Source organism: Acipenser ruthenus, chromosome 13 (genome assembly GCF_902713425.1).
Source record: "Acipenser ruthenus chromosome 13, fAciRut3.2 maternal haplotype, whole genome shotgun sequence".
NCBI classification, from domain to species: Eukaryota; Metazoa; Chordata; class Actinopteri; order Acipenseriformes; family Acipenseridae; genus Acipenser; species Acipenser ruthenus.
Window position 1 is genome coordinate 31,487,094 of NC_081201.1, and position 16,824 is coordinate 31,503,917.

Here is a 16,824-nt window from a genome sequence, read left to right on the forward strand (position 1 = left end):
TTCATTACAGCCCCACCATATAGAGCTGTGCCTGAGAACTCAGGAATCTGAACAGGGCTTATAATGTATGTATGTGTGGATTTAGAACTCATGGCAACGTTCTATTATTCAGCTTAACAAGGCTCTTGGAAGTAATCCCTATCCTTGGAGCTTCTGTCTATTCATTTGTAGATTTTACTGTAAACTGAATTTACAGCTCAATATATCATGTTAGATTCTATTAAATAGTTAATTGATACAGGGACAGATCCTAGTACAGGTAATTACATGCAGATATTTGTAATTGTATATAATTTAGAGGTGTTTAAGTGGCTCAAGTACATGGCAGTGAAATCATATACCTTTATTAACTACTACAAAAAAATGCAATTGAGCTGGAACAAATAATATGGCACATAATATAGCAAACGTTTTTATTTTGTGAATGCCAGTTTTGTCAGATGTAAGCAAACCCTGAAGTCCCAGTTACATATCCAGTTGAAATATCTTCTTGTTTTGTTTGTATTCCATAATGATGTTTGCTTGCTATGTCTATAATATTTTTCCTCAATATTGTTGACATAATTAAGTAAAAAAGATACAATCATTTCCTGCCACTTAATGTCCTTCCCAATTTAGTGTTACACTTTCTATGTATTTTTATTGTTTGTACAGTTGTATTTTATTTATTTATTTATTTATTTTAATACACTGTTTATGTTCAGTTGTATTTACAGTCTTTAAAACAATTCGGACAGTAATTGTTATGTTAACAAAACAAAAAGCCCACGGTAACAAACATTAAGAAATGTGACGTCATTCCACATAATGCATGTCAATGTACTCACATCCACATCCACAAAAAAAGTCTAAATATAAATGGATCTGAAAAGTACTGAATTGCTTAAAATTCCTAGGAGGCGTTTTTTTTTTTTTTGTTCCTAAATGTTTGCATTTTTCTCTGCTCCGATGTTATCAGTAAATAGTTTCTCCAACAGATAAAAGGATCGTCTGGGTTATATATTACAGCAGAGAGGTCTTCTTTCCATGATGCACTAATGCAGGAGTGGAGACAGGATCAAGATTTAGACACTACTGTTTCTAAACAACAGTATTAAACATGGTTTGTTTCCTGCCAGGGTCCCACACAACCAGTACAGTCCCAAGACTGTCATTCATTCGGCCCGCCACTATTCTTAAACTCCCCTTTGCCTCAGTTATGTAGCTGCACTACCCTGGAGGACAAAAGGAAAATTGTGGTCCAAAGTGGTATGAATTAGTATGAAATGGTAATAAATTGTGTCATATGCTGCCGAACTTAACATCCCATAAAGGTCCACTCGCTCTGTACATCCTGTCTACTAAGAAACAAACTTTTCTTAAACTGTAAACATGAATGACTGTTAATATGAATTTATAGTTAGTTATGCTAGGTAAACATACTCAATCAAACTACATTAGTTAATGTTATTAGTTAAAGGCTGTGTGGTCCAGTGGTTAAAGAAAAGGGCTTGTAACCAGGAAGTCCCCGGTTCAAATCCCACTTCAGCCACTGACTCATTGTGTGACCCTGAGCAAGTCACTTAATCTCCTTGTGCTCCGTCTTTTGGGTGAGACGTAGTTGTAAGTGACTCTGCAGCTGATGCATAATTCACACACCCTAGTCTCTGTAAGTCGACTTGAATAAAGGTGTCTGCTAAATAAACTAATAATAATAATTACTGCTGCAGGAGAATTGATTAACCTTCATATCACCTATAAGCGGTTAAAACTGTTGTGAAGGTGCATTCAGACACTGCATATTGCAGAGCTCTGTTAGATTGTTAGTTTTTGAGAACTGCAAGGATTGGTATCTAACAAATGTATCATATTTAAAACAAGATCATGTCTTTACAAAAAATGGTTTAATTCCTATGTTAACCCTACTTTAAAAGATGTTTGCCTACCTGAAAGGCCTACTAAATATTTCTGTTGTTGTTTTGCTTTTGTTTAGTTTTTTTTTTAGATGAAACTGCTTGTAGAAATGCATTTATAGCAGTTGTTTGCAATGACATCATTTTTTTAAAATTTTTTAACATTCTGTGATGGTGTGATATTAATTACAAAGATTGACGGATTGAATTGATTAACTGGCAGAATAACAAAAACTCAGAACTAGCATTGTTTTGTAGTTACTATCAATTATTGTGTGTTTTATTATTAATAAAACTAGCCTCCAGTTTGTCAGATTGGATTGTCTTAACACAGAAATGAGGATGTGCCCCAGTGGTTAGGTAAAGGTTAATTGGCATTCACCTTAAAATAACAAGAGAAGCTGAAGAGTAACAACAATCACTTTGGAAACATTGCCTTCTCTGCAATAAAAACACCCCAAGACAACTCGCAGGTAAGAGAATAAAGAAAATACAAAATCAAAAAATATAATTATAAGAGATCAAGTCTTCATAGCTCTCTTCCAGGAGAAGTGCCATGGAATACACTCAGCAGGGCTCAGTAATTGTTTGAAAATGTGTTTAACTAACAAGCACTTTGTTTAAACAGGTAGAAGTTGAACACTCTTGAATTCAGTCTTAACTCTCTTTGAACAGGCTGTGGATTACCCTTGAGAGAGGCTTTATCTGCCCATTCATGTTAGATTGTGCGGAACTGCAGGAGCACTGCTTGGCTACCACTGAGACGTAAAGAACAAAGTGTTTACATACTTTTGATATATATTCATATTCATAGTATCTGTTTTTTTTCCATTAGGGGAGTCAGGATGATCTCACCCTGTGCCACAGGGAATGGAACTGAAAGCTAGTTATGAAAAGGAAACATTCCCCCCCATCTCTAGGGGGAATGTTTCTCTCATCTGGATTGGCATTAATACACTTAATTATTCAACTATGTACTGCATTACTGTCATATATTGAAAAGGTTTCATTCATGCCATGTGTAGTGATTGGCTCCTCCGCTGCTCCTCTTCCTCCAAACCAATTTGATTAACATAACTCATAACCTCCCAGAATAATAAGACAGTAATGTTTGTACTATTTTCTATTATGATATGACAGACAGAAAAGCAATTCATGTAAGTACAATTAACTCTAAGCTCGGACAGTTTTTTTTGTAATAAAGTTTTTAACAGGAGTTTGAGGAGTTTAGTGTGATACGGGAGGTGTTATGCGGGTGTAATAGGAGGAGCAAGTGTGACAATGTAAGAGATGATGGAGTTTGGGTGTGTGGATGCTTTTAATTGATTTATAAGAAGGGTTAGGGATATAGTTGTGGCAGGGCATACAGTATATGTGAGGATGTTATTGAGAGATCAGGGTTGTGAATCTTTTTTGAAGGATGTGATGACAGGAGGAGTTACCAGCATTGCTGGAGGGTTTTGTGTATCACAACCACAGGAATTGTGAATTGGCAGGATTACATTCTGATGGGAGGGGCTTGTGGTGTGTGTGTATGGGATTTGGAATGTGAACAGAACATCTAGGGGTGTGTGAGTACAGGCTGCCCCCCTCATAGCAGTTTTCTTATCATTGCTGCCCTCGAGGGAGCCATTGAAAACTAGGGTACCATTTTGAGGCAGGAGGTCCACAGCACTTGGAAGGTCAGTGTTGTTTCCCACTGTAGAGTTCAGCGCTCCAGATGTAGGTGGCTCTCCGAGCTGCTTTGGAGGACACTGAAGCTCCTCACACTTCTGCTGTTGTAGCAGCATAGGGCAGGACTTGCCATCATTGTGGGGCTGCAGGAGGACATACTGTGTTTTCTGATGCAGGCCATTTCCACAGGTATGACTGCACAGGCTCCAGGGAGACCAATCAGAGACCTTCCAGTCCAGAGGTATGCCTTTGGAATCCGGTTTGGGTGACTCTGAAAAGACATGGTTATTTTCTCACCAGTGACTGTTGTTGCTGGACAATTGCTTTGTAAATGGACAATTACAGTCCTGTTCAAATAAAATTATTACATATACAGGGAGGTACAAAATTATGAACCCACCTATCAAATAAAAAGAAAGCAGTTACCTTTGATCAGATCTCCATTGTTATGGTCATTGTGGGTCATTGTTATACTTTTCAAGTTTCAAGTCAGTACAACAAATAGTCCCAGAGATACAGCGACAACTACTACATCAAACACCTTTCTTTTCTCTAAACCTTTCTTGTATTGGTTGTTGTTTTCCTGTTTTTGCCTCTGCTACTTTTCTCATGTGCTCCTGGGTTAAGCAACTGCATACTTATTGACTGCTGCAGATGGGTTGATCATTTAGTTCTGTATCTATACCTGCTTACCTTGTTTTACCATGTTCTCCAGATCATAGATAACATCTGCAGTTATGTTGGGTGATTTATATGTCACGCTGTTCTGCTCTGTGATGTTAGCTGAAGCTGTGGCCAGCAGGCGCAGTTTCGGGTATGTAGGGTATGTAGGCAGGGGTAGTAAAAAGAGTTGGTAGGGTGGGAGGGCATCTGGGCTGTTATGGGGAGATGGGCTCCTGTGGGCTGGTGGCAAAATTTGGGGAGGAGAAAACAAAAACGCTGCCTGTTCCTCCATCCCAGGGAGAGGTCAAAGGCTATGGTCTCCATCCAATGACCACCCTTGCAAAGATGCATGCGATTGGTGCCAACAAACCAATCCGAGCTGGGAACTGTCCACACCAAGACTGACCTGTGGGGAGAAGGGAAAATAGTTTATAGGCTTGTTGTTGACATCTTGTTCAGGGGGGAGAAAGTGAGCAGTAATGTACTGTATCTGGTCTTCAGAAGATTTAGTTAAGGGTGGAAATATAAACAATGAAACTGAATAACAGAGACGGAATAACAAGAATGGAATAGAAAGGAAAAGAAACAGTATAACAAGATGTGGCATGTTAAATAAAACTCAGTCATGAGACAAAACAGAAAATGAGGTTACCAGAGGTAAGGCTGGCTCCTAGTGCTTTGTTGTCCCTCTGCACTGTGGAGGGCGTCTGTCTGGAAGCAGTGCAGTGTCCTGGCCTCTGGAGCTGTTAGCTCTTGTTCCAGAATCTCAGGGTCCCCCTCCTCCACAAAGGCTCTCATTCCAGGAGATGCCAGCGCCCCATCCACCCAGATCACATCCTCTGAACAATGGGAGCAGCCTGTTGGAGAGCACAGGACCCTGCAGGGCTTAATGGCTTCACACTTTCTTAATGTTGTCTAATGGAAGCAAGAGCTGCGATAGGCCCCTTACTGGGATGACACCTCGGTCCTGCCTACCGAGGGATTAAAACCACAGAAGCTATTTCTCTTTTTGCCTCTCAAGATGGTAAGGTAAGACCCTCTGTGTGGTATCTGAGCGTTTTTTGAAAAAAGAGCTTGAGTCTACTGCAGTTCCCTTGCCTTTCAGGCTGAAAGCTGGCTTGCCGTGCACATGCGGTACTCCCGCTTGCCTGTGTTGTGCTACAGCTATTAAAAAAAATAATAAATAACAGCAGGCCTTGTCCTCCACAGGGCTGTATTTTTATTAGCCCCGCAGTAGAGTAGACAGCGCTGGCTGCCTCGGCCCGTCCACCTCAGTGCATTGGGCCTTAAAAAACAGTGTGTTCCCACTACTATTGTTTATTGTTTATTGTACTCCGTCCACAGATTCACCCGGCATGGCTTCGGGCCTGTGTGTCCCCTGGTATACGCTACGCGCTGACCAGCTGTGTGACTACACGCGGTTAGGGCAGGCACCACTGCTTCAGCTGCCCCCAGGTGCTTCGGTACCCTGGTGCACGCTCAGCCTGTGGTACTTCGGTGCCTCGGTGCATGCGTTGCCCAGTGCACTCGGTGCTCGGCGGTGCTCGGTAGAGGTCCCAGCTCCACTACCACCCACACCAGCTTCGGCACCTGGGTCTCCCATGGGAGCCCAGGCCGAGTCGGAGCCACAGCCTTTGATGGACACACTATCTTTAGCCCCACAGAGCACAAGAAACGCAGGGTGTGGTGCGTCCGCGCAACAACATTCCAGGAGGCATTTCCAGAGCTATCGACCTTGCGGCCTCAGACCCATCCTTTCACCGCACAACAGCTGCAATACTGGCATGCTTGGACCTCGGATACCTGGGTGCTTGCTACCGTGCACAATGGCTACGCGCTGCAGTTCCGTTTGGGACCTCCCCCCTTCCGAGGAGTGACGCACATATCCATGTTCCAAATGCTGACTCACCGTCACAGTCTCCAGTCAGTCCGGCCGGGTGTCTGGTTCACCACCGTGGACTTAAGGTGACGCGTATATTCACGTTCCCATTCGTCCAGAGCACAGGAAGTACCTCTGCTTCGCCTTTCAGGGAAGCGTTTACGAGTTCTCCATGCTGCCGTTCGGCCTCTACCTAGCTCCTCGTACATTTTCAAAGTGCATGGACGCCATCCTGGCCCCTTGCGATTGCAGGGGATCAGTGTACTCAACTATCTCGACGACTGGCTGATTTGCACTCAGTAGCGAGAGTGAGCAGTGGCCCACATGGCGATTGTGACACAGCATCTGGCCAGGCTGGGCCTCACCATCAACGAGTCAGCTTATACCGGTGCAGTACACAACATACTTGGGGCTCTGGCTGGACTCCATTACTATGCACGCATACCTGTCGGACGACAGAATAGCAGCTATTCAGATCGAAGGTCCCCTTGGTGCAGTTCCAAAAACTGTTGGGTCTGATGGCCATCGAGCTGGGCCTATTATGCATGCGCCTGCTCCAAGAGACGAAGATGATGCATTGCCCCCTGTGGTATTCCCTCCACCGCTTAAGCGGTCCACTCGGCATCGACGCCCCAGCCCACGAATGGCCCAGGACACTCCTTTACGCGTCCCTGCCAGTACCGTTTCTCCTGCCCTTCTTGGAGAAGGTCCAGTTAGAGAAAGTGACAGTTCTCCTAGTGGCCCCTCGGTGGCCCAGGAGAATCTGGTTCTCAACCCTATGCCACGGTTACGCCCATCCCATACGTAATGTTGTTGGTGGTCGTCTTCTCTTTTAGGGAACCAGGGTTAAGGTAAGTAACCTAACGTTATGTTTAGCTGGGTTAAAAAGGCAGTATCAGAGATTGACAGAATTCTATTTTGAAAAGGTATTATAGGAGAGCAAATAAGAAATCGTCATCTATCAGACACTTCTAAAATAAAGGCATTTATAATTCCACACTGTAAGTTTATATTATTCAATTTTTGTTTAGCTGGCTACTCTGAAGTGTTATTTATTTTCGCTCAGACTTAATGAAATTGTAAGCACCATTCACTGTATGTTGCTGTAATCGTGAGCTAATCGAGTTTTTAGTCCTCAACAGCAAGTCCTTGAAAGTTCACTGGCGTGTTTCAGTAAACTATCTGCTTGTGTAACCTCGCAGCAGCAGTGAATGGCGATGTGGCTCATTAACGCTAACTGAGTCCTGCAGCTGGGGGTGGGCGGTTATAGGCGATGTCTGGACAAAAACAAAAACAGAAAGGTTTGCTCTGTGTCAAAGACATCAAAACTGACTTCGAGTTCATTGGGAATGGGTTGGTTTATAAACTAATGACAGCATTGTAAATATGCGACGTGATAGGTAATTTTCTCAAATACACAGATTGTTCTGTTCTGAGCGTTATATTCCATGCTCTGTTAAAGCAAAATCTGACGATTTTTCGACGTTTCTCTAATTTCATTATATGAAATTGTGCGAGCGTATGATAATCTCCAACAAACTACACTGTAGTCAATTACACCGAGCCAAAATATATAGAATATTTAAATACTCATTCAACCTTGGTGGAGGAGAATTGTACTGTCTGGATTCAAACTGGGATGAAATAAACCCTTACGATGTATGTTAAGGTGATTGTTGGCTGCACCCTTGCAATCTAATCACTTATGATCTAAGCAATAGCTTACAGTAAGGTTTTCACGGAACTATATTATACATTAACTACTGTCTCATTGAAACATCCTGTTGCAAAATTAAACGAGGTGTTTAGCTTACATAACGTGGCCATAAAATACCTGACAGACCCTGGGTTTATTAAGGTTCATGTTTTCCTGCAACTTCGTTGTATGAAGTGAACAGGGTTATTTAAAACATTTCACACCACATTGCCTTGTTTAAAAAATAAAATAGTATAAGACTAATGTTATGGATATTTATTTCTACGTTTTTTAAACTGCGCATTTTTTTCTTCAATTAATTTAATTGGCTGTCTACCGGGATAAGTGTTAATAAAAAGTATTATTTTTTGAGTAGTATTACTTGTAGCCCTATTTTTTCAATGGAAAATAATTGAGATACTACTACTGCTACTACTTAATAATAATAATAATAATAATAATAATAATAATAATAATAATAATAATAATAATAATAATAATAATAATAGGATTATAAAGTGAAGATTTACATTTATTTGTGTTTAATGTGAATCACTCACCGAAGAGTCGAGACCACTGCGCAGGGGCCCGGTGGGTAGGGTACTGCTTTGGGAAGATAGTGGGGTTCCATTCCGCGTGGAAAGTGAGGGAGTAGCTGGTAATATTCTATCTCTGGCAGGTTGTGTCTTTATCCCCAGAGAGGACCCCGTTTATGGAAAAGAGAAAGTGTAAAGATAGAAGCGAGACTGAATCTGGCAGGTTCATGTTTGCCTTGCTGGAATATGAACTGAGTATGCAGGGAGAATGTACTGAACTCGGGGCAACTCCAGTCAGCCCCTCTTTAAATAAACCTTCCGATTAGCCAACATCCGAGTTAAACATTTACCTATAAATCGATTTATTTTTATTTTTATATAAAACATATATGAACTTCCAGTTACAGGAAAACCATGACAACGTTCAGTTCAATAACTCTCTTTTTGTTAGATATGTGTGTAATTAAATTAAACAAGCTTTATTATATTTTATTCAATTATGCTTAAGTGGGTTTTTTTTTTAATTTATTTTATTTTATGAAAAATATCGACATGCTGGATGCCTATACTCCTCGTGCAAAATAAATATATAAAGAATATTTCAAATCACTTGTCTTTATCAAATGCTATCTCATAAATAGTATGTTGACCACAATTATATGTTTTAATATAGTCTGGCTTATAAATTACAAGACAAAAAAGTAGGACACGTGTATTTTCCCTGTATACGTTTAATTAGTGATAGTATGCTATTTTGTTTTAAGGAGGAAAAAAAGAAAAGCAACTAAAAGCGGATATATTCGAGAAACTATTTTTTTTTGTTCTCAACAGACAACTCGTGACTCCCGAAGCCGAGGTGAGTCAGGCACTGGGAATGCTACCGGACCTCGTGCTGCGTTCTCTAAACTTATTCCATCGAATCACTTCCACAAGTTGTGACCCTCAGTGAGAACCGAATCCGCAACTTCCTTCAGAAACAACAGTCCAGTTTTCACTGTAACGTATCACTTTCCCATCCTGTTTATAGAAGTGTCTGAAGAATAATATGAAATATATATATATATATATATATATATATATATATATATATATATATATATATATATATATATATATATATATATAAGGAAATAAATTAATACTGGCAGGAGACTTTGTGAAATTGTGGGATAGGTAGCGGTTAGACTGAATAATTAAAAATAAACGGAAAACTTTTATTGAAGATAAATCATGTTGCATTTTATGTAAGCTAACTTATAAAACGAGCAAAAATAATTGTTTGAAATTCGTTTTTTAGTAAGATCTGCTATATGGAAACTTAATCAATATCCATATTTCGTTCTATAATTAGGTCTGTGTATCACTGTCTCTAGCCATCAAATAGCAACATTGAGATTTGTCGACCGCATGATTCAATGAGCGGCTGCATGAAACGATTTCCTATCATTTTAGAGCAGCAATTAGGTATCTCAATTACTTTCTGCCAATCTACTTTCACTCAAAAACAAGTACAAATATAGCACTGTCAGTTTCATATCAAGTTATATAAAACGAAAAAAGAACGACAAGTTACAAATGAGTAATGGACTACATTAATGAACAGTTATAGAATAAGATGTTAATAGTTTTAATTATAAGTAATTACTTTAATTGTAAAATGTTACGTTTGTTCACGAAGAGCAGCATTATAACAACACGTAGGCCTGTTTCAAACCATCACTGTTTATGACAAAAGCAAAATACTGCAATATGCCTTGCTTTACATAACAGATGATTAACTTGGAGGTTGCATGGAAGTAGCCGACTGTCTGCGATATTGTAAACCCCAAAGACAAGGTCATTATTTCTGAAAAAGGAAAGACAGTCTATTTATACAATCTCAGTGCTGTTATCGTATTTGTGTTGTGATAAATCGAATGTGGTTCTGAATTGGAAGGTGATGAAAACAACCCATTTATCGTCTTAAGCAATTCACGCAATGCATGCCTAAAATATTAGTTTGTGAAATATTGTAGGATATTTATATATTTTCTGAATTAAAAATAAGAAATATTTTTATACTTTACACATTAAATGGAATTTGTGTAAATATACATTCTGGTGAGTGTGTTTATTTTTGGAGTAGAAAGCATTCTGAACATTATTAAATTATAGGCCTATACGTCAAAAAATCGTTATTTTTTATTTTTAATGGCATATTACAATTATATTTTATGTCAACATGTATTTTTGTTTCATATATTGCTGTAGCAATACCTACCATCATATACGTTTTTATAAATGTTTTCTTGGATAGTTTCTGCACTGGAGTAAACACTTTTTTGTTGTTGTGTTAATAGTTTTGAATATTAACTGTGTTATATACAATTAAAATGAGTTTATACTTTCATTAACGCATATCTTAAATAACGGGGGGGGGGGGGGGGGGATTACTGTTCTTAAAAAATAAATCTCTTAAACTTTTTTTGCAATATATATTTTTAAGATGGCTTAATTTCTGAAATTTAACGGAATCGATTCTTAAAGACTACCATATTCATATTCATTGCATTACTCCGGGAGACTGCGTATGTGTGTCCGTGTGCGTGTGCGTGTGCGTGTGTGCGTGTGGGGTGGGGGTGGGGTATAATTAGTGATGGTATTACGTTCGATCATGAAAACTCTGACATTCTCACCAGGTGTGTTTTTATGAAGGGGATGCAGGAACAAACATGCCTCTCCAATGTGAAAATGTATGCATGATAGCTTTAACACGGGGTAATAGCAGGATATGCAGGAAGCGACACGTTGAAATGGTGATTTAAGTAATCCAAAATCTAAACCCAAAAATACATTTCAAACCCTGACAAGGGGTTGGTAGCAGATTAATACCACAGACTTGGGAGCTTAATTCCATCAACGGTGTGTGGATACAACGAAGAACGAGGCTGAAATCATGTGATCTGTCAGTTCACACAATAGAAACAGCAGCCTCTTCATTGACAAGAAACTACAGCATGGCTACTCATGCAGCCTTTTATGTGCGATTGTTTTGGGTTTTTTTCTCAATAAATATACAAGCAAACAAATACCTAAACACAAGTAAATCGACTGTAACACCCATCTTACCATCAATCTCTGTAATGCATCATTCATCTATTCGTTGGGGTGAAAGTAGCATCCATTAATTATGGTGTAATTATGGTGTAGCCTGATGTCAAATCAATTGCAAAATACATGGTTAGCCGTTGGGACTCTGTACCAGTGGCGGAGAAAACGTCGGTGTAGTCGGGGCAACTGCACAGGGTCCTACGCACTTCCAGGGCTAAGGGGTCCGAAAGTTTAGAGAACAAAAAAAAAATTAACAGCGACAGTATCCTTCACATTTATATGTGCAGATGTTACTTTATATCATAGCTACTAGTGTCGGTAACTGAGTTTGTATTCTCCCTCGGTTCATCGGGTAGCCTACCGCTAGTCTCTTAATTATTTTTTTGAATTAAAATTAGCTTCCTAACTTTTATTTTTCTTCCCTTGTGGGGGTACTGTTAGTCTCCCGACGAAACTGGGAGACTTGTCAGGTATGTACATGTAGTCGTATATATACTGTAGTCATACATGCGAACACTGAGAACAAAACATCCTTCAATATTGAACACTTGACTCGGCATGTTTTATGTTTACAAAAGTGTTGCATAAAGACCGGGGCCCATCTTTCTCTTCCTCTGCCATTGTTCTGTACAGCAAATTAATCAATTAGGCCAACAATGAACGAACAACAACAATAGATCTTTATCTTAATACGCACGAGACTCGCTGTCGGCTGCACAGTACTTCCTGACAAAATATGACAGCTGTCAACAAACACTCATAATTATACACCAGCATTAAAGTAAATATATAAATATACACCCATGTACTCGAGACCAGGAGGCAGATCTGCCAAGACAAATAAACTGCCTGCTCTCTAGATCAGAAACACACATGCCAAACACTTGAGCAAGGAGGGGGCATTCTTTTTCAAAGCCTTTCAAATGCTTCCATTATATGGTCCAAATGTATTCATTCTAATTATGGGCGACACCTGCAAGTTTTTTGACCTTCAAAAATACAATTATGAGGCATTCTCTCTATTAATTAAATTCAAGATAGAATCCAAAATGACCAATAAAGGAAGGCTCTTCAGTCCTTGCCCCTATAGTAATTTACACAATACTTAACCTTACTGTACACCGCCCCATTATAAAAATCGCAGGGGTAGTACCATAACTGGATAATACTACACTGTATTACATCCTCTTTGCTGCGTTATTGGGGTATAGTTCTGGCGAGTGGTGACGCTATAAACGTGTGATTTCATTCAGGCCCCTTGCTTTTTAACATTGGTGCAAGCACATACATATCAATAGCCTATACATTCCTGCTACTAACAGTATTGTTAGACCTAATTGCAATCTCGAAATCATACTCTGTATGTTATAATGATACAGTTTAAAAAACATTGTTCACCACTAAAAGTTGAGACTCGTGACAGCTCTGTACTGTAAATCAAATGTGCAACTGATTTAGCACACACTTCAGTATGTATGTACTTTACACTGTAATGTATATCACACTGACATGTCTTTGTGAGTGAGTATATTAGCAAGCAACTAAAATAAACACTAAAATGTGTTAAAAGTTGGTTGCATAGGATCTATGTTTAATTTAATAGTATAGTTGCCAACACATTTTAACTTTGCATGGGTGCTCGTTTTGGCTTTATCCTACTGCTTTCGCAATCCTTTGAATCACTTTAAGTGGCGTTATTTGTGCAACCGCCAACACTTATCAAATCGGACTTATGGATTTAAAATGCACAATAATAATCATTTTTCTATAATTTTTTTTGTAAAATAATGTTTTGTATAATGTGGATTCACCCCGTAAAGGTACACAACTAAATTATCATATAAGGAGTAAATACAAAAATGCGTTTCTCTCAATACATTGACATACACATCATTATGGAAAAAATAAAACAATGTAAAACAATATTAATAATTTGCTCTTTAATCAAAGTTAACATTTCTATATTTTATACCGCCTACTGTGGGTTTAACAACAACAAAACAAAAAAAATCACATTAATATATGTATTATTTACATTAATGATATCAAGCAAATTGGGTATACTTGCAAGATAATGGTATACTATTTTTTGTTTAAATCATTATAACATATTTAGATATTTCCATGTTCATACTTACAAAAAAAAAAAGAATGGCAACATATCCTTTGGGCGGTTGGTTTTAAAAAGAACGAACAATAGATTCAGATTGCGTCTTACTGACAGAAAAAATGTAATGTGTGCTTCTGATCCCGAATGATTCCAGAAATGACAAACCAATTTTCTGTGGAAAGAGTTCGATGTGGTGAAACAATAATCTTAGAAAAAGAACTTTGATAGTATTTAAAAAAAATAATCTTAGAAAAAAAAACTTTGATAGTATTAAAAAAAGAAAGGTAATTTAACATTTTTTTTAAAAAATCACCTGGCCTGGATTTTGATATCCATATACTCCAGCAAAATGATTTATGGAAGGATCGTACCTCTCAGGTTGATTACTTAGCTTTTAAAAAAAAAAAAAAAAAAAACCTTAAGTTATATCATCAGGATGTTAGGCTATTTTAAATGTGATTGCAGTCCAAGAACAAGTTATTTTGGGTGACAAACCCAGCGGATCTGCGCTGTTAGTTTCATTAAACATTAAAATGCACTGTCTTTGGTATCATATAGAAATGCCAAATGCCCATTTTGGCATAGTCAACTGCACACTAATTGTTAACTGTAAATAAACAATATTATCCATCAATTCTTCCTCTGGGGAAGGGCGAATCATCACTTTTCTTAATGTGCATTTTTGGAATCTTTGAAAGTGTAAAACTATTTCCATTATTGTTCTTTTGGAAAATGATACTGCCAGTTAGAATGTGGTCACCCATTTTTTCATGAATAGCTAACGAGGGACATGTTGTCCTAGTTTCCGTTTGTGTTAAGGGGTTCCCCCACACAAGGACATATTTGAGGGCCACGGCTGGAAGCAGTACATGTACGGGTAGTATTGATAGGCCTGGTAAAGGGGGATGGCAGGTGGGCTGAGCAGCTCTTCGGTCCTGTACTGTCTCTGATCGTCCCTCACCAGCACCTTCACTGACACTTTCTTCGCCATGGTCTGAGTGCAGTTAGCAGCCAATTCGTGCGCTATTTGTCGTCTCTTAGTTTTGTACCTCCGGTTCTGGAACCAGATCTTCACCTGCGTTTCTGTGAGTTTGAGAGCCGCCGCCAAATCCGCTCTCTCTGGGCCAGACAGATACCTCTGCAGGTTAAACCGCCTTTCCAGCTCGTAGACCTGCGCATGAGAGAAGGCGGCCCGGGAACGCTTCTTCACGGTTTTGGATTGATCGGCGGTGTCGGATCTCTCCATCTTGCCCCCTTCCTCCGCAGTCGACTGGCTCTCACACTCTGTAATAGTTAATATAGGTAGGGCCTATGCGTTATTATGTCGTGTTTTGTTTAATTTTTTTTTCCTTTTTCTATTCAACAGTGTTTGTATTTTGAGTGACACCCCTCTTCATGTTATTGTGTTTACACAATAAGCCTCGCAGGTGCTATTAGGTCGGTAATCACTTTGTAAATTGTTGTAGCTACCACTATGTTGTAGGTTATTGTAAAGTTATCTATATATAACTTTACAATAGCCAATAACCTATTTTCAACTATAGTTGCAAATAGCTAACCAGTAAGTGTTTGAGTTTGTACTGATTTTTAAAGGAAAAAACATGAAGCCCAAGGCTTAGTATTTATTTTTGAGATGTTCAGAACCCACAGCGTACAACAACCGGGCCTGGAATCTAGTAGACCTGTTTTTTCTGTTTAACTTATTTTCTGTTTGTTGCTTAGTGTGTAGAATAAAAAGACAGAAGGAAAATGAACAGGCATATATTGACGTTGTACATAGCTCGCTTCTGCAGGCCCGGAATATACAGCAATGCAAGAAAATAAATACATCGACAATAGTATGTTCACATTAGGACAAAATTTACACTTTGTTACATGCATGGTTTTACTGACACAAGCTTAAGAGCTGTGATTAGTTTTCTGATCACTATTAGTAAAACACTGGACGTATGTTTTTTTTTAATGGTCTATTGGAGTTGAACTGGAACTTTTATGAAGCTACTACCATTTAAAAAAAAAGATTGACAATATTCTGTTATATATGGCAAAGCACAAAACGTGGTTCAGTGTAACTGCTCAATGCAAATATGTATAATTAAACGTTTGAACTAATTATATTAATAATTAATGATTAAGCAAGTATTGAACACACTATAGCAGTGCTACGTTACTATTAATATACCGAATATATTACACTTGCTTGATACATTTTTTAGTTCAAATAAAAAGACCACTCTCTTCAGCAAATCCGATGACCCGCTATGAAGAAATTCACAGAAGCACGGCATACCTTTGAAATGATTGCAACCAGAATAAACTGGGTCTTCTCCCGAGTCCTCGCTGCAAGACTGGCCATCAATCTGTGATTCCTCAGCCTTACTTGGGCTAGACAATGGCTCAGAACGTTTCCTGAGGTTCGGAGTCTCCCCTTTTACGAGTTCCTTGTAATCTGCGAGGCAAGCTTCTGGGTTATCCTTATAGACTACTCCAGTCTCCCTTTGCAACCCCGGATCGGACAATCTGCAGAGTTCTGCCAGTTCATTGGCGATTTGATTTCTCTCCCGAGTCTCACTATCTCTGGTAAGAATGTGTTGGATAGAAAATGAAGTGCCTCTTTGTGCCATTGTGTATATATATAAAAAGATTGTTTACTTTTAAATATATCTAGATGTTGTTTTAGTCCGAGTGGGCTGTAAAAGCATCTGCCTTCATCTAAGAGGTCTGTTAAAACAAGGTATATAAAACCGAGATAAGCTCATTTGCTCAGCTTCTCTTCTCCTTTCTGTCAGTGTTTTTGAGGTTTAATTGGCGAGGGATCCTTCCCTATTCAATCAACAGCCAATGTGTCAAGTTTTCGAGTTTGTATTAACGCTCTTGCTAGTGAAATGAAGCTGCTCCGTTATTGGTCGCTCGGTGCCCGCAGCTCCGCCCGACGCGCCCCCCCCCCCCCCCCCCCCCCCCCCCTGTCTCAGTAGAACACTTGTAACACTTGTTTTAATTAACAAGGGCTTGTGCCGTGCAAGAGACTCCAGTCTGTCGAAGTAGGTTGTTTGAAATCTGTATGTTTCTTAACCACTTGCTTCAATGCATCACTTTAAAGCGTGTGAGCTCAAATGAAATCGGGGTTTCTACGACTATATTTTGTGTATGTGTGTGTGTATATATATATATATATATATATATATATATATATATATATATATATATATATATATATATATATATACAGTGCCTTGCAAAAGTATTCAGACCCCTGACCAATTCTCTCATATTACTGAATTACA

The 16,824-nt window shown here is 38.9% G+C and overlaps 1 protein-coding gene across 1 annotated transcript; it reads right to left on the minus strand.

Moving 5' to 3' along the window:
• Positions 1-13,353: 13,353 nt before the first annotated feature.
• Positions 13,354-16,396, minus strand: LOC117417777 (homeobox protein zampogna-like). Its single transcript, XM_034030072.3, has 2 exons — positions 15,831-16,396; positions 13,354-14,824 (listed from the first exon to the last, which is right to left on the minus strand). The coding sequence occupies exons 1-2, from the start codon at positions 16,162-16,164 to the stop codon at positions 14,355-14,357; spliced, it is 804 nt and encodes a 267-aa protein (XP_033885963.1). The 5' UTR covers positions 16,165-16,396; the 3' UTR covers positions 13,354-14,354.
• Between the last annotated feature and the right edge of the window lie 428 nt (positions 16,397-16,824).

What these genes read in the sequence shown, in the direction of transcription:
- LOC117417777 (XM_034030072.3), bottom strand. Translation starts at nt 16,164, where the DNA reads ATGGCACAAAGAGGCACTTCATTTTCTATCCAACACATTCTTACCAGA. An exon ending in TGGTTGCAATCATTTCAAAG is followed by an intron (nt 14,825 to 15,830) that starts GTATGCCGTGCT and finishes TAACTATTACAG; the next exon opens with AGTGTGAGAGCCAGTCGACT.